The sequence below is a fragment of the Coregonus lavaretus genome (assembly GCF_964263955.1).
Source record: "Coregonus lavaretus genome assembly, chromosome: 10".
Classification (NCBI taxonomy): domain Eukaryota; kingdom Metazoa; phylum Chordata; class Actinopteri; order Salmoniformes; family Salmonidae; genus Coregonus; species Coregonus lavaretus.
Window position 1 is genome coordinate 10,117,725 of NC_139997.1, and position 26,646 is coordinate 10,144,370.

At 43.0% G+C, this 26,646-nt stretch overlaps 1 protein-coding gene across 3 annotated transcripts in view; it reads right to left on the minus strand.

Moving 5' to 3' along the window:
- The window catches only part of plpp1a (phospholipid phosphatase 1a), a 29,616-nt gene that overhangs the window by 1,778 nt on the left and 1,192 nt on the right, over positions 1-26,646 (minus strand). The window contains exons 2-6 of one of the 3 annotated variants that reach the window (XR_014613850.1): positions 21,100-21,254; positions 15,836-16,119; positions 14,921-15,021; positions 12,992-13,049; positions 1,457-1,633 (exon numbers count right to left, since the gene is read on the minus strand). Coding sequence is in view for 2 of the 3 variants with exons in the window: in XM_084170258.1 (XP_084026384.1) it covers positions 1,457-1,633; positions 12,992-13,049; positions 15,836-16,119; positions 21,100-21,254 (674 nt within the window). In the remaining variant the exon portion in view is untranslated. Of the gene's footprint in view, positions 1-1,456; positions 1,634-12,991; positions 13,050-14,920; positions 15,022-15,835; positions 16,120-18,017; positions 18,170-21,099; positions 21,255-26,646 lie in introns of all 3 variants that reach the window. The other 2 variants (XM_084170259.1, XM_084170258.1) reach the window with 2 other exon arrangements.

Here is a 26,646-nt window from a genome sequence, read left to right on the forward strand (position 1 = left end):
CTTCTTGGGTATGATGCTAAAAGCTTGGCACACCTGTATTTGGGTAGTTTCTCCCATTCTTCTCTGTAGATCCTCTCAAGCTCTGTCAGGTTGGATGAGGAGCGTCGCTGCACAGCTATTTTCAGGTCTCTCCAGAGATGTTTGATCGGGTTCAAGTCCGGGCTCTGACTGGGCCACTCAAGGACATTCAGAGACTTGTCCCGAAGCCACTCCTGCGTTGTCTTGGCTGTGTGCTTAGGGTCGTTGTCCTGTTGGAAGGTTAACCTTCGCCCCAGTCTGAGGTCCTGAGCTCTCTGGAGCAAGTTTTCATCAAGGATCTCTGTACTTTGCTCCATTCAGCTTTCCCTAAATCCTGACTAGTCTCCCAGTCCCTGCCACTGAAAAACATCCCCACAGCATGAAACTGCCACCACCATGCTTCACCGTAGGGATGGTGCCAGGTTTCCTCCAGACGCTTGGCATTCAGGCCAAAGAGTTCAATCTTGATTTCATCAGACCAGAGAATGTTGTTTCTCATGGTCAGAGTCCTATAGGTGCCTTTTGGCAAACTCCAAGCGGGCTGTCATGTGCCTTTTACTGAGGAGTGGCTTCCGTCTGGCCACTACCATAAAGGCCTGATTGGTGGAGTGCTGCAGAGATGGTTGTCCTTCTGGAAGGTTCTCCCATCTCCACAGAGGAACTCTGGAGCTCTGTCAGAGTGACCATCGGGTTCTTGGTCACCTCTCTGACCAAGGCCCTTCTCCCATTATTGCTCAGTTTGGCCGGGCGGCCAGCTCTAGGAGGAGTCTTGGTGGTTTCAAACTTCTTCCATTTAAGAATAATGTGTTCTTGGACCTTCAATGCTGCAGACATGTTTTGGTACCCTTCCCCAGATCTGTGCCTCGACACAATCCTGTCTCGGCGCTCTACGGACAATTCCTTCGACCTAATGGCTTGGTTTTTGCTGTGACGTGCACGGTCAACTGTGGGACCTTATATAGACAGGTGTGTGCCTTTCCAAATCATGTCCAATCAATTGAATTTACCACAGGTGGACTCCAAGTTGTAGAAACATCCGTAGGATGATCAATGGAACAGGATGCACCTGAGCTCAATTTCAAGTCTCATAGCATAGGGTCTGAGTACTTACATAAATAAGGTATTTCTGTTTTTAATACATTTGCAAAAATTCCTAAACCTGTTTTCGTTTTGTCATTATGGGGAATTGTGTGTAGGTTGATGAAAAATAATAATTTAATCAATTTTAAAATAAGGCTGTAACGTAACCAAATGTGGAAAAAGGGAAGGGTCTTAATACGTTCCGAATGCACTGTATAAACCACCTTTACGCTAAAGATCACAGGGTTTGGAAACCACCTCTGGGCGGTAGTAGCCGAGAGCATCAGAGCAGAAGACCAATTTTCATTGTAACAAATGTACAAATCGAACCAAATGAAGCGGTGTGGTGGTTACTCACTACCAGTGTGGCCATGAGCACTCCCTGGATAAGGCCAACCAAGACGTCGCTCCAGTGGTGTTTGTAGTCAGACACACGAGACAGTCCAGTGTACACAGACGCCGCGATCAGGAAGAACTGTAGGGTTGGTCTCAGCAGTCTGGCCCACTCTGCCTGCAGCCTGGCCTGGATGTACAGCTGGGAGACACAGATGGAAACGAGTTGTTAGAATAAGGCCTTATGGTTTTACTACTAACTTGTTTGGCCAGTTTAGAATGGAAATGAGTTACAGGCTAAAGTCGGTGTGGCGGAGCTGTATACAGATATGCCGTATTCTGACCTTGACTTAATTCCCTAATAATTACACCACCTACACACACAAGGAAATCATGAATAAGGTAGCGTGAACCTGCCATTTGGAAAAAGTATCTCCTTCGTTTTTTCCCGAATAGAATTAACGGCATTCTCCATGCACTGTAATTTATAAATTGATATGAGCTAGGTAAATTAGTAATCCGTTTGGATAAGGGGATTGTAAATATAGGCTAAATGACCATTTTGTTTTATATATTTTACCCTGTTTGCTGGAGATTAATGTGAAACCAGTCATCTGGCAGGAAACTGAAAAGCATAACATGATAGGTAGGCCTATGTATGGCTCTTTCCCACAGGGAAGTATGAAATGCTATGCCATTATGCTGAATTTTAATTGTATGGCCTAATAATATGCAGTGATTTAAATTTGGAGACTCAAGCCAAATTGGATATCAAGGCAAAGAGTCTCGCCAAATGTACCCTTTCGGCTCTCTAGAATGTCTTAATCATTATGCCCGACTTTTCCTGCTTCCTTCAATTTGTAGGCTATAGCCTATGATAACTATTATTTGCTACTATCCGTAGCGACCATAAGTAATACACACGCATATTTAACTGTCAATTAAGTGTTCGTTCCCTTCCCTACATTTGTCTCATTCCATTACATCGTTTGATTTAGACTATTTTTATTTGTTTCCTCTGTAAACACCGTCAAGTCCTTGTGGCTGAGGGTCAAGTAATAGTGGACACTATAGTATTTAATGAAGGCCAAAGAAATTGTAGTAACAATAAATTGGGACATGTTTGCTTATTAAATCACGGCATAAGACTGTTCCATGATCAGTGCGGGCAATTAGGGTACACTATTGTGTACTATTCTCCATATTCTAATTATATTGTAGGCTACACTACTTCCAACGTTACCGTTGATTAACTGAATGTGGTAACTTTCGGTAGGAATCAAACCACCTTTTTTCGTTCCTGCCACCAAGGGAACCACGCCCGCAAACCTCGTTACGCGCCTCCATAAGGTAAGTCTGAATAACTACTGAGAAGTGCGTAGGAAAGACATTAATTCCCTAAATCTGAATCTGCCCCCACACGTCTTTTGATCGTTTTCACCTGTCTACAAATGTAGGCACAATCAGGACAATGAATGCATGTTAGCGCCAGGTATAAACGGCTTAAATTGATTTACTTGTTTGACCTGTTGGACTAGAATAAAATAAAAGTTTTGCTGTCCCAATATCCAACCTCACACAAAACACATGGGTGGGAGCAGCACACAGTCTGCTGCATAGCAGCGTCGCCAGGCTAGTTGTTGCCATGCTTTAAACCTCTCTTGGGTTTCTACTTGGGTTTGTGTGTTTCTTTTGCGTGGGTTACAGTGCTGGCTAATTTAAGGCTGGTCTGGTTTTGTCCTTCAACTATGTTAGAGAGGAGCTGGTTTTGCCACTGTGTGCTCTGGTCATTGTTTGTGTATGCAAACGTTCAGATTTTGATGATGAGGGCGGCTGTGTGCCCTTGCACGCTCTCTTCTGTTTTCTTAAACCAGCTCTGTGGCTCTGCTCTCTTCTGTCTAACCACTCTACATGGCAGATTCTCAACTGCTGGGTATAAACATACTGCACAGCCAAAACCTCCCCAAAATACTATTTAACCAACCAATCAACTTCTGTCTGCCCTTTTAATGAGGCCTATAACTTGATGAATAAAGTTTAAAGGCATTTAAATGTGAAAATCCATATACAGGTTATGAGATGTGTGTAAAATAGATCAAGATCTGTATCAATTATCAAAACAAGTGTAATCTACTGATCGATTTAGAGCCATTTCCACCTCCGAAGGTAACTGACTGTTTATCATTGTCTACAAATGTTCTATATCAGCGTACATGGTTGAAAAAAACATTTATATGGGACACATCTATGCTTGACTCAGTAGTTTTGAATGACTTTGCACAGTGATGGGTGTGTCTGGTCTTTTCATTTAAATGGAAAACAAACCAGCCACGCTTCTTAAAATAGACTGGGATTGTCATTGCCACTCCTTCAGTTCTGTCTGAGGTAGACATAGTGATTTTACTGGTATGCAGGGATAGATCGGACACTGTCTCTTCTTGTTTGAAGGACTTTTATAATAAATATTAACTTCCATTTAGTGACACAGTGCTTCCATTTGCTGCAGTGAGTGTCCGTACTCTATCTGTTTCTTTCCTTACTGAGTCATCACAGTGTAATAAACCTAACACTGGGCAAACAGGATCAGCAGTTACATGAGCTGTTGCTGGTGTGATCCCTGGTCGTCCCGTACCACACCACTGATAACGGTTTTAAACTGGGGTCGTATCCAGTAGGGCATACCGTTGCAAAACGGTTTACTAATGGAAGATGACAGGTCTGTGCTCTAATTGGATATGTTAGCGTTTTCTCCCTATTGAACACGCCCCTCTCTGACCCTGGTCACAGTACTAATGGGGAGGCCCAGTAGTGACATATAGGGGTCATGGTTGTCATGCTCGTCAGTCTTGCGCATAACTGAATTAAGTTTGGTTCCTGGAGTGAGGGGGTAACAGCACAGGCTACCTCTGTCAATGTGCTGTTGTAAAAGCCTACAGTGTGTTAAAGCCATGTCCCCCTTGCCATTTTTACACTCATTTTGAAAGTTACTGTAGGTAATGAAAGAGTGTATTATAGTGTGTGTGCGTTACTGTATCCCAGAGTAGAGGTCTTTACGGGTCCACCCAAATACCCGAGCAGGTCCATGTCCAAAATTCAGGTCCTGTTTGATTGTCATCGGGTCTCGGGTCTATTTAACTGCAGCTGATAGACCCGAGTGGACCAGAATGGACCCGGCCACAGCCCTACTCAACTGGCAGACCATACTCAACTGACAGGAACTGTCAGGATTTCAACTTTCTGCTGTTGAAAATAGTAATAGTACAATGCACAAGGTGCAATTTCTAAATGTAGTTTTGCATGGGCAGTTTTATGTAATTTACCAGTGGTGGAAAAAGTACCCAATTGTTATACTTAAGTAAAGATACTTTAATAGAAAATGACTCAAGTAAAAGTCTAAAAGTATTTGGTTTTAAATATACTTAAGTATCAAAAGTACATGTAATTGCTAAAATATACTTACAGTGAGGGAAAAAAGTATTTGATCCCCTGCTGATTTTGTACGTTTGCCCACTGACAAAGACATTATCATTCTATAATTTTAATGGTAGGTTTATTTGAACAGTGAGAGACAGAATAACAAAAAAAAAATCCAGAAAAACGCATGTCAAAAATGTTATAAATTGATTTGCATTTTAATGAGGGAAATAAGTATTTGACCCCTCTGCAAAACATTACTTAGTACTTGGTGGCAAAACCCTTGTTGGCAATCACAGAGGTCAGACGTTTCTTGTAGTTGGCCACCAGGTTTGCACACATCTCAGGAGGGATTTTGTCCCACTCCTCTTTGCAGATCTTCTCCAAGTCATTAAGGTTTCGAGGCTGTCGTTTGGCAACTCGAACCTTCAGCTCCCTCCACAGATTTTCTATGGGATTAAGGTCTGGAGACTGGCTAGAATGTGCTTCTTCTTGAGCCACTCCTTTGTTGCCTTGGCCGTGTGTTTTGGGTCATTGTCATGCTGGAATACCCATCCACGACCCATTTTCAATGCCCTGGCTGAGGTTCTCACCCAAGATTTGACGGTACATGGCCCCGTCCATCGTCTCTTTTGATGCGGTGAAGTTGTCCTGTCCCCTTAGCAGAAAAACACCCCCAAAGCATAATGTTTCCACCTCCCATGTTTGACGGTGGGGATGGTGTTCTTGGGGTCATAGGCAGCATTCCTCCTCCTCCAAACACGGTGAGTTGAGTTGATGCCAAAGAGCTCGATTTTGGTCTCATTTGACAACAACACTTTCAACCAGTTCTCCTCTGTATCATTCAGATGTTCATTGGCAAACTTCAGACGGGCCTGTATATGTGCTTTCTTGAGCAGGGGGACCTTGCGGGCGCTGCAGGATTTCAGTCCTTCACGGCGTAGTGTGTTACCAATTGTTTTCTTGGTGACTATGGTCCCAGCTGCCTTGAGTATTGACAAGATCCTCCCGTGTAGTTCTGGGCTGATTCCTCACCGTTCTCATGATCATTGCAACTCCACGAGGTGAGATCTTGCATGGAGCCCCATACCGAGGGAGATTGACAGGTCTTTTGTTTTTCTTCCATTTGCGAATAATCTCACCAAGCTGCTTGGCGATAGTCTTGTAGCCCATTCCAGCCTTGTGTAGGTCTACAATCTTGTCCCTGACATCCTTGGAGAGCTCTTTGGTCTTGGCCATGGTGGAGAGTTTGGAATCTGATTGATTGATTGCTTCTGTGGACAGGTGTCTTTTATACAGGTAACAAACTGAGATTAGGAGCACTCCCTTTAAGAGTGTGCTCCTAATCTCAGTTCGTTACCGGTATAAAAGACACCTGGAAGCCAGAAATCTTTCTGATTGAGAGGGGGTCATACTTATTTCTCTCATTAAAATGCAAATCAATTCATAAAATGTTTGACATGCGTTTTTCTGGATGTTTTTGTTGTTATTCTGTCTCTCACTGTTCAAATAAACCTACCATTAAAATTATAGACCGATCATGTCTTTGTCAGTGGGCAAACGTACAGAATCAGCAGGGGATCAAACACTTTTTTCCCTCACTGTAAGTATTGAAAGTAAAAGTATAAATAATTTCAAATTCCCTATATTAAGCAAACCAGACAGCACCATTTTCTTGTTGTTTTATTTACGGATAGCCAGGGGCACACTCCAACAATTTACAAACGAAGCATTTGTGTTTAGTGAGTCCGCCAGATCGGAGGCAATCGAGATGACCAGGGATGGTCTCTTGAGAAGTGCATGAATTTGACCATTTTCCTGTCCTGCTAGCCATTCAAAATGTAACTAGTCCCGTGTAGCTCAGTTGGTAGAGCATGGCGTTTGCAACGCCAGGGTTGTGGGTTCAATTCCCACGGGGGGCCAGTATGAAAATGTATGCACTCACTAACTGTAAATCGCTCTGGATAAGAGCGTCTGCTAAAATGACTAAAATGTAAACATGTAACGAGTACTTTTGGGTGTCAGGGAAAATGTATGGAGTAAAAAGTACATTATTTTCTTTAGGAATGTAGTGAAGTAAAAGTTGTCAAAAATATAAATAGTAAAGGAAAGTACAGATACCCCAAAAAACTACTTAAGTAGTACTTTAAAGTATTTTTACTTAAGTACTATACACCACTGCAATTTACTGACAGACCTTAGAGAGCTATTTATAACCTGTCAAATTTCCAGTTGATCAACTAGCCCATGTTAACTAGATAGCTGGTTAGCCTAACTTACCTATCTAAATCTTGTAGTTTTCATGGTCAGATTACGTGACCAGGGGCGTCGACCCCCAGGGGGCCCCCCATTTGATTTTGTTGAGTCACTCAGGTATCATATGAACACACATAAGACATGACAAAATGTGTAGAATTGTAAGAAATTAGCTTTAAAAACAGCAAATCTTTCTTTCCGCCAAGAAGAGGGGTGTGAACATTTTAAACAGTTTGGGGTCACATGGGTTGCGAGGTGGGGGTTGGTTACTATGCCGATAAATGACTGTATCCTTCCGGACCTTTGCCACCTAGGAAATTTGTGTGACCGGACCTTCTCAAATAGTAGAGTACCCATGGCCTATAGGCTACAGTGGGGAAAAAAAAGTATTTAGTCAGCCACCAATTATGCAAGTTCTCCCACTTAAAAAGATGAGAGGCCTGTAATTATCATCATAGGTACACGTCAACTATGACAGACAAATTGAGAATTTTTTTTCCAGAAAATCACATTGTAGGATTTTTTATGAATTTATTTGCAAATTATGGTGGAAAATAAGTATTTGGTCACCTACAAACAAGCAAGATTTCTGGCTCTCACAAACCTGTAACTTCTTCTTTATAACTGTAAGTCGCTCTGGATAAGAGCGTCTGCTAAATGACTAAAATGTCAAATGTAAATGTAAGAGGCTCCTCTGTCCTCCACTCGTTACCTGTATTAATGGCACCTGTTTGAACTTGTTATCAGTATAAAAGACACCTGTCCACAACCTCAAACAGTCACACTCCAAACTCCACTATGGCCAAGACCAAAGAGCTGTCAAAAGGACACCAGAAACAAAATTGTAGACCTGCACCAGGCTGGGAAGACTCAATCTGCAATAGGTAAGCAGCTTGGTTTGAAGAAATCAACTGTGGGAGCAATTATTAGGAAATGGAAGATATACAAGACCACTGATAATCTCCCTCGATCTGGGGCTCCACGCAAGATCTCACCCCGTGGGGTCAAAATGATCACAAGAACGGTGAGCAAAAATCCCAGAACCACACGGGGGGACCTAGTGACCTGCAGAGAGCTGGGACCAAAGTAACAAAGCCTACCATCAGTAACACACTACGCCGCCAGGGACTCAAATCCTGCAGTGCCAGACGTGTCCCCCTGCTTAAGCCAGTACATGTCCAGGCCCGTCTGAAGTTTGCTAGAGTGCATTTGGATGATCCAGAAGAGGATTGGGAGAATGTCATATGGTCAGATGAAACCAAAATATAACTTTTTGGTAAAAACTCAACTCGTCATGTTTGGAGGACAAAGAATGCTGAGTTGCATCCAAAGAACACCATACCTACTGTGAAGCATGGGGGTGGAAACATCATGCTTTGGGGCTGTTTTTCTGCAAAGGGACCAGGACGACTGATCCGTGTAAAGCAGGGGTGTCAAACTCATTTTAGCTCAGGGGCCACATGGAGGAAAATCTATTCCCAAGTGGGCCGGACCGGAAAAATCATGGTGTGTATATATAACTTAAAAACAACAACTTCAGATTGTTTTCTTTGTTTTAATACGATCAACATACAACATAAAGCTGGAGCCTGAGGACAGTGTGTCCAAAATAGTACAAGCACAACATCACTATTAATCATAAAACACGTCAAGTTTATTTGAAAATTCTAAAGAAAAAGAACACACAAACACACAATGCCTCAGTGATTAACAGAACTGTTTCACAGATCACAGAACTATATCAGGGTGTCATTTCTAAGGCAGAAATGTAGATAAAAATAATGAAATCCTGTTCCCCAAACAAGTGCAAGAACCACAGAGTCAAGAATAGGTTAAATATACAAATAAAATAAAATAAATTAAAAACAATAGCACATCAACATAAAAACATATAAAGCTGGAGCCTGAGGACAGTGTCCAAAAGCACAACATCACTATTAATCATAAAACACCTCAAGTTATTTGAAAGTTCTGAGGACAAAGAACACACAAACACACAATGCCTCAGTGATTCACAGAAGTATATCACAGATCACAGAACTATATCAGGGTGTCATTTCTCAGGCAGAAATGTAGATAAAAATAATGAAATCCTGTTCTCCAAACAAGTGCAAGAACCACAGAGTCAAGAATTGGTTAAATATACAAATAAAATAAAAACAATAGCACATCAACATAAAAACATATAAACATAAATCTGAAAGCGTTGCTCAAACTCCCGTAACAGTCCCGTTATTTTATCTTTGAACCGCTTCATGTCTGCCACATGTTGGGTCGCGCACACATTTTTCAGACAGGGGAAGTGAGCTGCATCACCACCGGCAAGTTGCGTCTCCCACAATGACAGCTTCAACTTGAAAGAACGTATGCTGTCATAATACTGCGTGACAACTTTGTTGCGCCCTTGCAGCTGTTTGTTCAAGTTATTCAGGTGCTCTGTAACATCCACCATAAATGCAAGGTCCTGCATCCATTCTGCGGAATGAAATTCTAACACTGGTTTGCCCTTTTCTTCCATGAACTGTTCAATTTCTTCTCGTAAATCAAAGAAACGCCTCAGCACAGCACCTCGGCTTAACCATCTTACCTCAGTGTGGTATGGCAGGCCATAGATGTGGTCTTTCTCTCTGAGAAGGCTGTCAAACTGACGGTGATTCAGGCTTCTGGATCGGATGAAATTAACAGTTTGGATGACCACCTTCATGACGTTATCCATCTTTAATGACTTGCAACACAAAGCCTCCTGGTGCAAAATACAGTGAAAAGTCAAAAAATCACGTCCTCCATTTGCAGATTGCACTTTCTCTCTGAACTTTGTCACAACGCCTGCTTTTTTCCCGATCATTGAGGGCGCACCATCTGTAGCCAGGCTGACAGCGTGGGACCAGTCCACTCCGACCCTGTCCAGCGCGCCGACGAGTGCGGTAAAAATATCAGCTGCTGTTGTTGTATCTGTCATCGGCACCAACTCCACGAACTCCTCGGTGACGGTCAATGTGTCATCAACTCCGCGGATGAAAATGGCCAGTTGTGCAACATCTGTAATGTCCGTGCTTTCATCAATTGCAACCGAAAACGCAATAAATGACTTTACTTTTTGCTTCAACTGGCTGTCCAAATCCACTGAAAGATCAGAAATCCTGTCCACAACTGTGTTTCTTGTCAGGCTGATATTTGCAAAAGCCTGCCGCTTTTCAGGGCACACAATCTCCGCTGCCTTCATCATGCATGTTTTTACAAATTCACCCTCACTAAATGGTTTTGAAGCCACTGCGATTTCATTAGCAATGAGGTAGCTAGCTTTCACTGCAGCGTCACTGATGTCTCGGCTGTGAGTAAACACAGACTGCTGTTTCTTCAGACCCGCCAACAGTTCATTCACCTTCTCTCATCTCCGCTGTCCTTGAAAGTTGTCATATTTGTCGGCATGAAGACTCACATAGTGGCGACAAAGGTTATATTCTTTCAGCACTGCAACATGCTCTGAACACACCAAACATACAGCTTTCCCATTCAATTCCGTGAATAAATAGGATGACCATTTTTCTTGGAACACTCTGCGTCCACTTTTCTCTTTTTTGACAGAGACATATTGGGGCAATGAGGGTGCCAAAGCACATAATGTTAAAAGTAGAAGCCGTAATAAATATCGCGGGCAAAACAAAGTAGCTCATTGGCTGCACGTGCTTGACCTACTTGCTCTGCCCCGGTATAAACAGTTTGCTTGCTTAACACAATTGCTATTGCGCCATCCAGTGGACGCAATTGGAACAGCAGTTTATTTTATTGAAAAATTGCAGCGCATTTTTATACTTTACAATTTTTTTTTGTTGTTGTTATTTTTAAAAAAAAAATCAAAATCATCTCGCGGGCCGGATTAAACCCGTTTGCGGGCCTGATCCGGCCCGCGGGCCGGACGTTTGACACCCCTGGTGTAAAGGAAAGAATGAATGGGGCCATGTATCGTGAGATTTTGAGTGAAAACCTCCTTCCATCAGCAAGGGCATTGAAGATGAAACGTGGCTGGGTCTTTCAGCATGACAATGATCCCAAACACACCGCCCGGGCAACGAAGGAGTGGCTTCGTAAGAAGCATTTCAAGGTCCTGGAGTGGCCTAGCCAGTCTCCAGATCTCAACCCCATAGAAAATCTTTGGAGGGAGTTGAAAGTCTGTGTTGCCCAGCGACAGCCCCAAAACATCACTGCTCTAGAGGAGATCTGCATGGAGGAATGGGCCAAAATACCAGCAACAGTGTGTGAAAACCTTGTGAAGACTTACAGAAAACGTTTGACCTGTGTCATTGCCAACAAAGGGTATATAACAAAGTATTGAGAAACTTTTGTTATTGACCAAATACTTATTTTCCACCATAATTTGCAAATAAATTCATAAAAAAATCCTACAATGTGATTTTCTGGATTTTTTTTTTCTCATTTTGTCTGTCATAGTTGACGTGTACCTATGATGAAAATTACAGGCCTCTCTCATCTTTTTAAGTGGGAGAACTTGCACAATTGGTGGCTGACTAAATACTTTCCCCCCCACTGTATTTATTTACTTATAGAACTCCTAGCCAACATACAGTATAAAGACCTATTCGTTAGCCAGAAGAGCAACTTGGCTGATAAACACATTTTTTTGTTTGGCACTCAGTTCCAATCGGGTCTGATTGTCCTCGGGTCCATTTGTGTCCGGGGTCCCCGTTTAAAAAAATATAAATCGGGTCCGTCTGGGTCTGATTGTCCTCTGGTCCGTTCGGGAATCCTGTTTCTAAGATAACACTCTAAATAGACCCTCGTGTTCTCTGTTGTGGTCGGGAGTCAGAGACCTCGCGGAAGATCTGCGAGTATCGCGGAAGATCTGCGTAAACATTTTAAGGTAATTTTCGATTGAACCGACATATGCAGTGTGTACCTATAATGCAGTCTCCACGACTGTGGGAAAATTGCCTTTAATTGTCAATCGCGCTATGAAGCAGATCTTTAGCACTACATATTGAATAGAGCCCTACAATACACTGTCGACCATTCAGAGCTGCCTAACCAACGTTACACTGTCTGCACCCCAATAAAGATTAACACGACCCCACCCCCTTTGTTTTTACACTGCTGTTTATTATCTATGCATAGTCACTTTACCCCTACCTACACGTACAAATTACCTCAATTACAATCGACTAACCTGTACCCCCGCACATTGATTCGGTACAGGTACCCCCTGTATATAGCCTTGTTATTGTTATTTTATTGTTACTTTTTTTTACTTCAGTTTATTTAGTAAATATTTTCTTAACTATTTTCTTAACTGCATTTTTGGTTAAGGGCATGTGACAAATAACATTTGATTTGAACACAGTGTACTGATATGTTTTGCTGCATTTTGAGTATTCTATGTATGCAATGGTAGGTCTTCTATAAATATTCTCTGCATGTCTTTGTGCTGTAATGACCTTGACGTAAACTCAGTTGGTCTCTAATTAAGCAATAAGGCACGAGGGGGTGTGGTATATGGCCAATACACCACGGCTAAGGGCTGTTCTTATGCGCAACGCGGAGTGCCTGGATACAGCCCTTAGCCATGGTGTATTGGCCATATATCACAAACCCCTGAGGTGCCTTATTGCTTTTATAAACTGGTTAACAACATAATTAGAGCAGTAAAAATAAATGTTTTGTCATACCCGTGGCATACGGTCTGCTATACCACGGCTGTCAGCCAATCAGCATTCAGGGCTTTAACCACCCAGTTAATAATGTCGGATATACCACGGCTTTCAGCCAATCAGCATTCAGGGCTCGAACCACCCAGTTTATAATGTGAATCTTATACATTCCCTATCAGTGAGTGCACATATTTGCCCTTTGAGAAAACCACATAGTGGATACTTACTGCCAGGAACAACATGCAGTACATGGAGAAGGAGGAGTGGCCAGAGTAGAAGGACAGCCTGCAACACAACAACAACAATGGCATCATGGGATTGCTGTGGTGGCTGTGGGCACTTTGAATGCTGGGAAAAAATGCTGGGAAATAATTCAGCATCCACTTCAATTGGCTCTGCGTTGGTGATAGATTATCCCTATTGTTCCATTGAATAACATAAACACATACACACAGAGGGGCTCAACTGTGACACACACCCTTTTCCGGGTGATAGGGTTGTGCTGGAGAGCGGGGAGGGACGTCCGTTGACGTCTGTTATTGGGGGGATGTTGGATGTTGAGACAGTGACAGTCAGCCTGGCTGGTCAGGGCAGTTAGAGGGCCGCTACCCTAGCTCACTTTTCCGGCCAGCTTTAGTGTCTTCCTGTTTACTTAAGCAGTGCTGAACTGCCTAGCGAGGGCATCCGCCCGTCCAGCAGATGACTGATAACCAGCGGCTGATATAAACACTGGGGAGAGCTGCAGGCCCACATACACTTAACACTCTGGTCTGCAGGCCCACAGACACTTAACACTCTGGTCTGCAGGCCCACAGACACTTAATACTCTGGTCTGCCCTGGGGCCCGGTCCTGAAGTGGACACTAATTAGTGTTGAGAGAAAGCCACAGTACTGAAGTGGACACTAGTTAGTGTTGAGAGAAAGCCACATTACTGAAGTGGACACTAGTTAGTGTTGAGAGAAAGCCACATTACTGAAGTGGACACTAGTTAGTGTTGAGAGAGCCACTGTACTGAAGTGGACACTAGTTAGTGTTGAGAGAAAGCCACAATACTGAAGTGGACACTAGTTAGTGTTGGGAGAGCCACATAGTGTCATACACTGATAGCTAGGCTGGCTGCTTATCAGGGTAAATGACTTCAGCTCTCTCTGAGCTCCTTTGTTTCACAATTCCACATCAATAAGTGTGGGAGTAAAGGCCAAACTGGAATAAAAAGGTAGGCCCATAGCCTCTCTAATAAACAGAGGCAGGCCCATAGCCTCTCTAATAAACAGAGGCAGGCCCATAGCCTCTCTAATAAACAGAGGCAGGCCCATAGCCTCTCTAATAAACAGAGGCAGGCCTATAGCCTCTCTAATAAACAGAGGCAGACCCATAGCCTCTCTAATAAACAGAGGTAGGCCCATAGCCTCTCTAATAAACAGAGGCAGGCCCATAGCCTCTCTAATAAACAGAGGCAGGCCTATAGCCTCTATCTCCTTTGACATTGTACTGGGAAGCCTGGGATTGCCCTAAATACACTGGACTAGGAAGCCTGGTTTTACCTTGGTTTGCCTTTCTGTTGCCCTTAGGTCTGAGCTTGGAAGTTCCTTCCGAGGTCTGCTCGGCCTCTCTGAGCTTTCACTTAAAGCTGGCTTCCAAGCATACTCATCATGGAGACCAAGGTCAATTGTCAGTATCAGATGAGGCGCTAACCAAATTCAGTAAAACCAGGTCACTCTAAATTTAATCTGACAAGATCTACTCGAAAACCGACGGATGTACACAGGAGAGGAAGTCTCAGTCCTTATTTTAGTTTTGAAATCAACATCCAGGATTTTCTATTTATAGAGCAACAACAAACAAGAGCTAGTTGTCGAGTGCCTGCTGGTCTGGCCCACCCTTAGACATACCTTACTGTTATTGGCTGTGGTGGGCGATAGTTAGCTAGCTAGCGGTCTCTATACAGACTATCATTTTGGCTGTGGTGTGAGACAGCTGTCTGTCTGTCTGCCTTCCTATCTGTAGACTGTCATTACCTCATGGTCATGTGGTGAACCTCTCCTGTGTTAGCCTAGAAACCTGAGTATAACCTATACAGAGACTACCCTAATCTCTACCATGATCCCTGGGTGGGCTCTCCCAGTCTCTTGTGGCCCCAGAAGGTCATATTTACCTGGGTGTGGCTCTGGTCTCCCATGGCAGCCCTTCCCTGGCTCGGGCCCGGCTCTGGGTGTTTTCTTTGGTATGGTAGTCATTAATAGAACAAACACCTGCCTGGTGGACCGAGTGAAGAGAGCAGGTCAGAATAACCTACAGATCATCTTTCTGCAATGTTAGCATTTCCCTAAGGGACATGAGGCCCACCATCAGCCAGAGCCTTGGCTTGTGTGTGTGTTCTATGTAATAATTGAATTAAATAGTGAGGTCGACTTGGAGCTCTCTTGGCTCTCTCTCTGTGTGATATCTGGCTGAACTTCTGTGTCTTCAGCCTTGTCCACCAGAATAGCGGTATACAGGTCTTTATTGTTTTGACATTAGGCTGGTGGATTATGTTACAGTACTGAGGATATTTGGATCAGCATGGTCAGGCTCTCTCCCAACACTGACTAGTGTCCACTTCAGTACTGTGGCTCTCTCCCAACACTAACTAGTGTCCACTTCAGTACTGTAGCATTCTCTCAACATTAACTTGTGTCCACTTCAGTACTGTGGCATTCTCTCAACACTAACGCAGCCAGAAACCTCAGTGTGGGCTTGCCTTTCTTAACAATTATCTCATTGTCAGCACTCAGCATATTATCTGACCATAATAAACAATACAACAGGATATATTATATTTCAGTTGATGGATGATGTCATAATTCAGTCAGTAGATTTGTAAGAAGCATCCCGGCCAGTCACAAATAGTTCCCTACCCCTCCCTTTGATGTTTGCATATCTGTAAGGCATATGGTGGAAGCTCCACCAAGTCACTGCTTATACCTTTCCAGAGTCTTCAGATCTGCCGTATACCCTTCAGATCTGTGAACACTGAAGGGATAGGGAGCGAATTGGGCCCAACTGTCAGTTTCCCCTCAACAACACCCACCTGCCCTCATTGGCCATGCGTGCGTTCCCTGTGCAGGTAAAGTCCTCTATGTAGGTGCCGGCCGTGCAGTTGATCAGCTTCCAGTCGGGCTTGCACACGTCCAGGAAGTGGGGTCGGAGCCGGCCAATCGAATACTTGGCGATGTCAGTGAGCGATTGGCTCATGGCTGCCCCGAACACGAATGTGCCGATGGCTTTGTAAACACAGGCCACATACATGTTGCTGAAAGAGGACTTTGATTTGATACGTTTGAGATAGACCGAAAGGCACTCTCCAAAGACCATCTGTGAGGAAGGGAGGAGGTAGACAGGTGCAGAGGTTAGGTCACTCACAGCTTGCAGTTACAGGATTACAACTGGCAAGTCAGTCACTAAAATTACAGGAATTTCAAAGGTCCAATGCAGCTGTTTTCATCTCAATATCAATTCATTTCAGAGTAACAATTGAGTACCTTACTGTGATTGTTTGCAGCTAAAATGGTCAAAAATAGCTTCTTAGCAAAGAGCAATTTCTCAAGGAAGAATTTTGCTAGGACTATCTCAGAGTGGTTTGAGTGGGGAGGGGAAAACTGAAAATGAGCTGCTGTTGGCCGAGGTTTGGAACTCTTTCTTATTGGTCTATTAATACATTTACTGCATGGTGATGTCACCATGGAAGGCCAAAACCCCCTCCCACCAAAATTGGCAGAAATTTCAGGTGGTCTTTTCAAACAGCTCTTACACTAAAAGGGCATTATAATTTTTACAATTTCACAGAATTATTCCAACCTCAGTGTGGAAATGTATATAAAACACAGCAAAATCACGTTTTTGACTGCACTGGCCCTTTAAGTAAAATAGACCCTGGCATTTTAGAGGAATGTCCATCTGAGTGACTATAAAGGCCTAACAAGGATGTCCACTGAGAAACGTGTGTAAAGTCAAATGAGTAAAGACCTTTTTGAAAAGGGAAAACAAACACACTGGTGCATCACAATGCAGCTTCTGAGTCAAACCTGAGTGGTCAAACTTAACCTGTTACTTTAGAAGATTTAGCAATTTGTGGTCAGATGTGTGTCAACGGTAGAAACGATTTTGAGATCATGTTGAGTGCAATAAACATACGTCATGGAAACATTGTGGGTGGGTTGGGGAAGGGGGTCTTTTTTTAAATGTTGTGTTCTAGTAAATAAGTGGATGTGGTTATTGTGGACAACTGTCTGGCTCACATCTCTACCAATGGACCTGGAAGCATGAGAAGTTATCTGGAAGTGTATTTACATTCCCCTATCTGGAAATAGGCCTACGACTACAATATGAACATACGCTTACTGCTGTACTCTACACTCTCAAGGGGGTGGTATGTCCTGATAACGGTTTCTGTTGAAGCCCAACTGTTCAAACATCAAGGGTAATTCACGACGCGTAAATGAGTTCCATCCGGTGTGTGGGTTTCTACTTGCAGAGTACAATTACACTGACTGACTGGAAATGTGTGCGGACCATGGGAGGTGAATTTATGTAAATGTATTGGAACAAAAACGTCTTTTTGGAATGTGAATGCTGCAAAAGCCCTTTGTAAGACTTGATAACAGCCACAACAAGGCTCCTAAAGTGCCTCATCTCAGAGTAGGAGTGCTGATATAGGATCAGTTTTGTTTTTATGAATAATATTATGTGGACAGGGGGGATCTGATCCTGGATCAGCACTCCTACTCTGAGACGCTTTATGAATACAGGCCTCTGTGCTTTGAGTTTGACTATAGAAACTGTCAAGGATATTTACTAAGACGGTCAGTGGAATACTGGCCAAGAGTCAAGCGGGAGATGGAGACTATGAGTAGGCTTATGGAGAGGCCTTTGTTTCAGAGACTTTAAAGGTCAACCACCATGGTCTGATACATTTCTGGTCTGTGAGTACATAGAGAAGTAACTAACAGGGGTTGGGGTTTGGTTTGGTTTTTCAGTTCTCGTGATACTTTGAGGAAAATAGGAAGTTCTTACAACTCTGTTTGTTTGGTTGATGTTTTGTTATTTTTCATACAGACAGTGTTATTATTAGACAATACAATGAATGATTGCAGTTAAACTAGACATTTGTACAAGTATGCATGTTTAGCCTAAATGAATGTTAAGCACTAAGAGTAGGAAGGGAAGAGAGAGAGAGATGAGTTAACTAGTGAACATAAAACAGGTGCACTTACAGTGAGTACTGTGACGGGTATCATAACTCCACCTAACAACTCATAGGATATGGTGTCTTCTTTAAGAGGGTACTTGATTGAATCATCGTTACAGAAAAATCCCCGTTTGAAGGGATTGTGTAGTGGTGTGAGTATTGCAAATGGGAGTCCAGCTAGCAAAAAGCAAATGAAAGAGAACAGAACAGGAGGAGTAGGTTAGGAGAGCGGCCTGTAAACACCTTCCTTAACATCCATATAGATCCACTGCACAGCGCACACCCGTCTAACACTGAGCGGAAGAGAACATTCAGAGAGGAAAGTCAAGACATATACTGTAGTGGTCCTGTATGGCTCAGTTGGTAGAGCATGGATCTTGCGTCGCCAGGGTTATGGGTTTGAATCCCGTGGCCACCCATATGTAAAATGTGTGTACGCATGACTGTAAGTCACTTTGGATAAAATAATCTGCTAAGTGGCATTTATTATATCTAAGTAGACATTTTAAACATCGCAGGCTGTCAGGAACAGGAGGGAAAAAAGCAACAACATGGTGGCTAAAGAGAGTTCTCATGGGAACAAACACTACTTGCTCCCCTGGTGAAGAGAAGCTGTTTCGTGCTTGAGTGCACAGTGCAGTGGACATGCAATCCACAAGTAGGCCTAGATGTCCATTCCACAACGACCCACAATAGTGCTCTCTCTCTGATCTTCCTCCGCTCTCTCTGATCTCTCTCCGATCTCTCCTCTCTCTGCTCTCTCTCTGATCTTCCTCCGCTCTCTCGGATCTCTCTCCGATCTCTCCGCTCTCTCTGATCTCTCTCCGATCTCTCCTCTCTCTGCCCTCTCTCTGATCTCTCTGCTCCCTCTGCCCTCTCTCTGATCTCTCCTCTCTGCTCTTTCTCTCTGCCCTCTGTTCTCTCTCCTCTCTCTGCTCTCTATCCCCTCTGCCCTCTCCTCTCCCTGCCCTCTCTGCTCTCCCTTCCCTCTCTGCCCTCTCTCTCTCCTCTCTGCTCTGTTTCCTCTCTCTCCTCTCTGCCCTCTCTGCCCTCTCTGCTCTCTCGGATCTCTCTGCTCTCTCGGATCTCTCTGCACTCTCTTCTCTCTGCTATCCCTGCCCTCGCTGCTCTCCCTGCCCACTCTGCCCTCTCCGCTCTCTCTGCTCTGTTTCCTCTCTCTCTCCTCTCTGCCCTCTCTCCTCTCTGCCCTCTCTCCTCTCTGCCCTCTCTCCTCTCTGCCCTCTCTCTGCTCTGCCCTCTCTCTGCTCTCAATTCAATTCAAGGGGCTTTATTGGCATGGAAACATATGTTTACATTGCCAAAGCAAGTGAAATCTCTCTCTCACTGTTCCTCTCTCTCTCTTTCCCTCCTCTCTCTCCCTGGGTTCCTTAAAGCACAGTGGGTTATCATGTTGGAAGTAACTCTGTGGAATGCTTTTTCAGGAAGATTCACCGGGTGTTCATGTTAGTTACATTAGAAACTTCAAAATAGAGTTTCACACTACTACATACAGTAGTGAAACTGTATACTTTAAACGTGCTGTGGAAGCAATCATTAGTAATTAGCAGTAAACACAAAACCGTAGTTAGTAAAACATCAAATCGCACACTGCAAGTTCTATGACACACATTGACCCAAGGAAAGTAGAAACTGGATGCGTAAAAAGGTTGAGATTAGTTCACATTAGTATGCAAATCTTCTCCATAGCTGAATAAAGGGGTTGTATTTGTTGACATTATCATGGTTAGATCATACTGCTGACATCAAAAAGGACCCCAGCACAGTCTGGCTGTCAAGGACTGAGAGGAGAAACTCAGGTGACAGATTCACTCTCGCTAGCCACACCCCTTTTCTTTATTCTGTGAAAGCTGCATTGTGAAGCACCACAGTTTGAAAGGTTGCCACGCGACATGTTGATGTATGGAGAAATAAATCCGTTTAAAACCATGAATAGACTGAAGTTGAGATAGTTAAAAAGATGTAACAGCAGTGTTGTGTATGGCACTCCAGTGAACTATAATGGAATAGACATAGTTTATGAAAAACAAAAGTCTAGTGTGTGTGTGAGTCAGTGAGTGTGTGTGTAGGAGGGGATTTAAGGTTTTCATCACAGTAAAGGCCAGGAAGAGGGATCAGTCACCAACACTACACGCACACCGGCTGAACTTCTGACCTCAACACTGGATAGGCCACAATAGCTAGTAGTGGACACATGCTTTCCTAAGTAACACACAAAGGGAACACAGTGGGCCAACACTTCTGTCTCTGTCATTCTTCAAATAGAATCTATCAACCTAGTCAAATCAGTGTTCCAGGAAACTATTCCAGTTATTTTTGGACAGAGAAAGTAGCCTGTGTTTGTTCCAAAGCCTATCAACAGGACCCTCAAGTTTCAATAACATCTCTACATTCAACGCTCAATAACAGACATGTCGAAATGTAATCTAATCTAATTACTGTTAAAAAATAAATGGTAGGATCAATGATTTATGATTGCATCTTTGGCCAAAGTCAGAATAAGTGATATGTTCTAAATCCAGTTTGAACAGCCTAGTTAACAGGGTAACAAAATAAACAGTTTGACCACAGGGTTGTGTGATATGTGAAAGGGGAATGGGGACACTTTGTGGACTGGGCATCCTCTTTTTGAGTTAACCCTTACCTGGTTGGCAAAGCTGGTTGAAATCACATCATTATAATCAGTTTATATGGTTATAATCTGGTTGAAATTACATCCTTACAACCTGTTTATATGGTTGTAATGTGGTTGTAAATGGCATCATATCAATTTGTTTTGCTTACTGGTTATGGCCTTGCTGAATTGAACCCCTAAACTCAGTGGACATCCTCCCTAATGTTGAAGCTTTACAGATAAGATACGCATCATGACCAGGCATTTAACTAAATAACTTTGTGTATGGTATCAATAAGTGTAACTGTCAACTTAGAACGAACAGCTACCTGTTTGTTAGTCATTGTGTAGTGCTGTATATGTAGTAACAGCTGTCCATTGGTCATTATAATGTACTCTAAGCCAGCTGTTCAATATTTGGTCAGTACAAATGTAAGAAATATTTTGTTTTGTCAACTCTTCCATTCTTACTTACAGAGCAAATGGGCAAAGTGAAGCCCAAACCGTAGAGCACATTGGAGGTGATTGTGCTGTGGTGGAAGGGGTAGCTGATGCTGTCATCGTTACAGAAAAAGCCCCTCTGATAGGGCTTGATTTGGCCCAATTTAAGGGCTGCCAGGGGCAGTCCCACTGTGGATGGAGAGAGGAAGTTAAGGGGTTAACTTTGTAACAATAGTATTGTTATGTGTTGCAGCAGGGACACTATTGACAGCAACACCACCTCAGTGTCTACCGTGCTACTACAGAACCAGCATGTGTTTGTAATGATGCTGAGATGTTAATATTCAACCAGAGACTTCAGACACAGAGCAGTGTTTCCCCTACAATTGTACAGGCGGGGCATGCCTCCCCACCTAGCGCTCTTGTCCTCTGCCCAGGCGTGGAATTGGAAAAAGTAACTCAGGGAAGTGAATTTACTTTTTAAAAAACTCACACATTCCACCCCAATTCTATTCTTACGCTGACCTCAAAGTGTTTGGTTTCTATTCATTCACTTTTTGTTCTCTCCAGAAATCCTGGTTGGAGGATTCCCAGATTTCCTGCTTATTCCCTCGTAATTCGAGGAATCTTCCAACCAGGATTTCAGAAAAACTAGGTAGTTTTGGGAAAGTTACCAGAATTTTGCAACCCTACTCTAAGGGAATGATTGTTTCAGAGAGGTATGTTTAGGAGACTGGTCCCAGACCAGTGTCTTTCTATGAGAATGAGTTCCTAAGGGAGGCCCTTCAGTAAATGCTCCAGTTGAATGACATAATCTCTGGGTTTAAAGTGATAAAGCATCAAAAGAAACAGTTCAACAACAATGACATCACCAGACGGAGTAAATTATGTAATGACAACGTAATGACAGTTTTTCACAGCACAGGGGACTCCTGAGTGAGATTGTACAATCTCTTTGGGAAATATGTGATGTAGTGTAATTGGTGAGTAGTGGCTCATTACTCTATGGATCCAAACTGTAAAGATAGGTAGATAGTGTATCATAACTAATAGGTTGTGACCGTGCAATGTCTGAGTTTAATGTGTCTGTTCTCTGGCTCAGCCTTTTGTTATTTCTGGGGAAAGACATGCTGGGAAAAGGACAGTGTTTTTCATTCTGGTTCAAGTTGAAGCCAGAAGCATGAGGCCCCTCTTCCCCTGAGGGCCAGAGTGGAGGTCTGTGTTGCTCAACTGTCACGCTACACCCTCAAACTCACACACTCGCTGTTCCACTTTCTCACACACTAATCATGTAAACACTCTTGTACTCATTCACAAAGCCTCCTCAAGCAAATGAGTTGTGTGTGTTGCTTCAGTTAGATCCCACCATCCCTTTAACCTTTTCTACAACTCTCCCCGCCCCCCCCCAAAGAGGACACACACAGGAGGAGTGATTGGTTATCTCAATCCCATTCAACTGTCAGAAACATTTAAAAGGGTCTGCTGTACTGTGTAATATGTTTAGGTTACTTTGTTGTCAGTGTCTGTGAAAGTTCAGAGATAGAACACCACACAGACATGCAGCGGACAGTCATGATATTCACATTAGGGTTTCTGGCAACCAGCATAGTAAATGAAAGCCAACCATATGGGTTCAGTTATGTGAGCAAGCCTGACACACACACACACACACTAGTGATGCTCTGGTCAGCTGTTTGTTCACCCACACCCGCCCGCAACTGCTAATAACCCATTCACAGCCTGACCCTAACCCACAAATAGGCCGATAGAAAGTAAGCTGTACGGTCAGAGAAGGCGGAACGATTGCTTGACAGAGGGTGCGGGATTTCTTTTTTTTATGTTTCTGCTTATAATTTCCAACATTTTGGTAGGCTATTTGTTAGTCAATTTGTCTATAATTAGATACATGAAGATCTCTTCTGTCATTACTGCCCTAGAAGACCACATAAACCATTGCTCACCAGAATGTCATAAATCGATGAAAGTTTAAATCTAGTTGACATCGGTAAAGTTCTCTCATCTCTGCTTCTCTTGCGCAGCAGACATTTTAAGGACCAGGATTGTTAAAAAATGCAATAGGCCTAACTCGGCAATAATGGCAAAAATCTTCTGTGCAAAATTTCCAAATGACATCAGTTTGACCGGTTTTAGGGGAATTAAAAGCTGTGAAAATGACCAAACATGTTTCTGATAATATTTCTGTTCGGCTTGGATGCATATTTATATCAAACCTATGGACAAAAATAGCCTTGTTCATGCATCTAGCTACCATCCTGACTCTTTGAAGAGAGGCTTGCCATACAGCCAATTCTTACGCATCTGCACCTGAGATGAGGACTTTGTCATCGAATCAAATCTATGGTGTGCTGTACTGCATACAGTGAGGGAAAAAAGTATTTGATACCCTGCTGATTTTGTACGTTTGCCCACTGACAAAGACATGATCAGTCTATAATTTTAATGGTAGGTTTATTTGAACAGTGAGAGACAGAATAACAACCAAAAAATCAAGAAAAACGCGTGTCAAAAATGTTATAAATTGATTTGCATTTTAATGAGGGACCCCTCTGCAAAACATGACTTAGTACTTGGTGGCAAAACCCTTGTTGGAAATCACAGAGGTCAGACGTTTCTTGTAGTTGGCCACCAGGTTTGCACACATCTCAGGAGGGATTTTGTCCCACTCCTCTTTGCAGATCTTCTCCAACTCATTAAGGTTTCGAGGCTGACGTTTGGCAACTCGAACCTTCAGCTCCCTCCACAGATTTTCTATGGGATTAAGGTCTGGAGAATGGCTAGGCCACTCCAGGACCTTAATGTGCTTCTTCTTGAGCCACTCCTTTGTTGCCTTGGCCGTGTGTTTTGGGTCATTGTCATGCTGGAATACCCATCCACACCATCCATTTTCAATGCCCTGGCTGAGGGAAGGAGGTTCTCACCCAAGATTTGACGGTACATGGCCCCGTCCATCGTCCCTTTGATGCGGTGAAGTTGTCCTGTCCCCTTTGCAGAAAAACACCCCAAAGCATAATGTTTCCACCTCCATGTTTGACGGTGGGGATGGTGTTCTTGGGGTCATAGGCAGCATTCCTCCTCCTCCAAACACGGCGAGTTGAGTTGATGCCAAAGAGCTCGATTTTGGTCTCATCTGACCATAACACTTTCACACAGTTCTCCTCTGCCAATGAACATCTGAATGATTCAAACTTCAGACGGGCCTGTATATGTGCTTTCTTGAGCAGGGGGACCTTGCGGGCGCTGCAGAATTTCAGTCCTTCACTGCGTAGTGTGTTACCAATTGTTTTCTTGGTGACTATGGTCCCAGCTGCCTTGAGATCATCGACATGATCCTCCTGTGTAGTTCTGGGCTGATTCCTCACCGTTCTCATGATCATTGCAACTCCACGAGGTGAGATCTTGCATGGAGCCCCAGGCCGAGGGAGATTGACAGTTCTTGGTGCGATTATTCGCAAATGGAAGAAACACAAACTGTTGTCACCTTCTCACCAAGCTGCTTGGCGATGGTCTTGTAGCCCATTCCAGCCTTGTGTAGGTCTACAATCTTGTCCCTGACATCCTCGGAGAGCTCTTTGATCTTGGCCATGGTGGAGAGTTTGGAATCTGATTGATTGATTGCTTCAGTGGACAGGTGTATTTTATACAGGTAACAAGCTGAGATTAGGAGCACTCCCTTTAAGAGTGTGCTCCTAATCTCAGCTCGTTACCTGTATAAAAGACACCTGGGAGCCAGAAATCTTTCTGATTGAGAGGGGCTCAAATACTTATTTCCCTCATTAAAATGCAAATCAATTTATAACATTTTTGACATGCGTTTTTCTGGATTTTTTGTTGTTGTTATTCTGTCTCTCACTGTTCAAATAAACCTACCATTAAAATTATAGACTGATCATTTCTTTGTCAGTGGGCAAACGTACAAAATCAGCAGGGGAACAAATACTTTTTTCCCTCACTGTACACTCTATACAGCCCTGACATTAAGAACAACTTTTATTTCTTCACCTTTTAAGCGCAGCAATGTGCACACGACGGTAGGCCTAATGTTCCAAAATATAATTTGTGGAAAAACGTTCTCTAATGCACACCGCATGTGAAAGCAGTTTCATGGACAGAGATGGAAAATGCCATTAGAAATGTAGAAAGAGGGGAGCTCTACAACAACTTTCATGGGTTGCTAATATGACTAGGATAATGCATTTGGCTGCTAGACAATGAAAGAAAGTTGAACAGTCAGGAGAGCGCATATGAGGAACTGTTTATAAAATATTTCCCTCAACATTGCTATGGTCGGATTTAGGCTAATATCAAGTAAAACATTCAGGTTTGAAACAATTAAGTAACAGGAAAACTATAGTGATGCTAAGGATAGGCCTAATTTTCTTCTGGTAGATGGAAAGGATTTCCCAAAAAACTTTTAAATTAAAAGTCAACTAGCTACAAAGTAGCCTAAGCCTACATGGTAGATTGACATCATGATTATTTGCATAAATTAAGTGGCCATTTTTTTGCAAACTCCATCTCATGTGGGCTACAGAAACACCGGTAACCAAACAGTGCTAGGTGCTTGGCACTTTGCACTTGAATTAAAGGGTAACTACACTCAAATCAAAATTTCTTAGATTTTTCCCAGACCTCAAAAGTGATTTCCTGATGTGGTGTAAGCATTGTTGTGGACTTAGAACATCCAATTTTGTTGTTTTTCTATTAAAGAAATCAGAGACCTGTGAATTTCTGACTCCGTTGACAGCCTCATTGATCAATTTCAATAGTAGGCCTACTATTATCCTACTAGCACAGTACAGCTTGGGTTGGCCTGACTGTGAAAGACCAATATGGGATTCATAATTTCAGGTCATTCAGAGTATATGTCACTGTTTCTCATTTCATTTTTCACACAGGGCACATTTCCTTCGCCGAGTGGGCCGTTTGGGATATTTGGGGCAAAATGTGATTATACCCACTTCTCCAGGCACCACTACACCACTGACTAACACATATATATCTCTAGTGTTTACTATATGTTCTGAGAAAACCATAGACCCCACTTTCAACACACACTTATGAAGGTATCGGTAGTCGCATCCGGTAGACACACATCTAGACATTTGTGATGAAGGGTTTGTATTTTTAGCATGCTATCACCCCAAACCAAACCATATGTATGTCATGACTGAGGAAGCTCTATCTAGTAGAGAGACACTGTCTGAGTGCGAAATCAGTTCCAAGTTGATGTAATCTAGACAGAAAAAAGTAGCACTCACATCAGTTATATTCATATTGCTAAACGTCTTACTCTCTAAGCACATTTCCTTTTAAAACATCTGCATCAGCTGATGGTCTAACAGCTCTTCAGTACCATAGAGTTAAGACTAATGTTCAGCACACATGGAAATGAAATTAGTGCACTGCACTCTGGGATACCTTATCTATGACCCATCCAGGACTTCCATAATTCATAATTAGATTAAACTCCTAATACAGGATTCATAAATAGATGGCAATAAGGCCATGAAGTTTCCAAGCAACAATGGATAAATCACAAATTAATGGTTATTCAGTACTG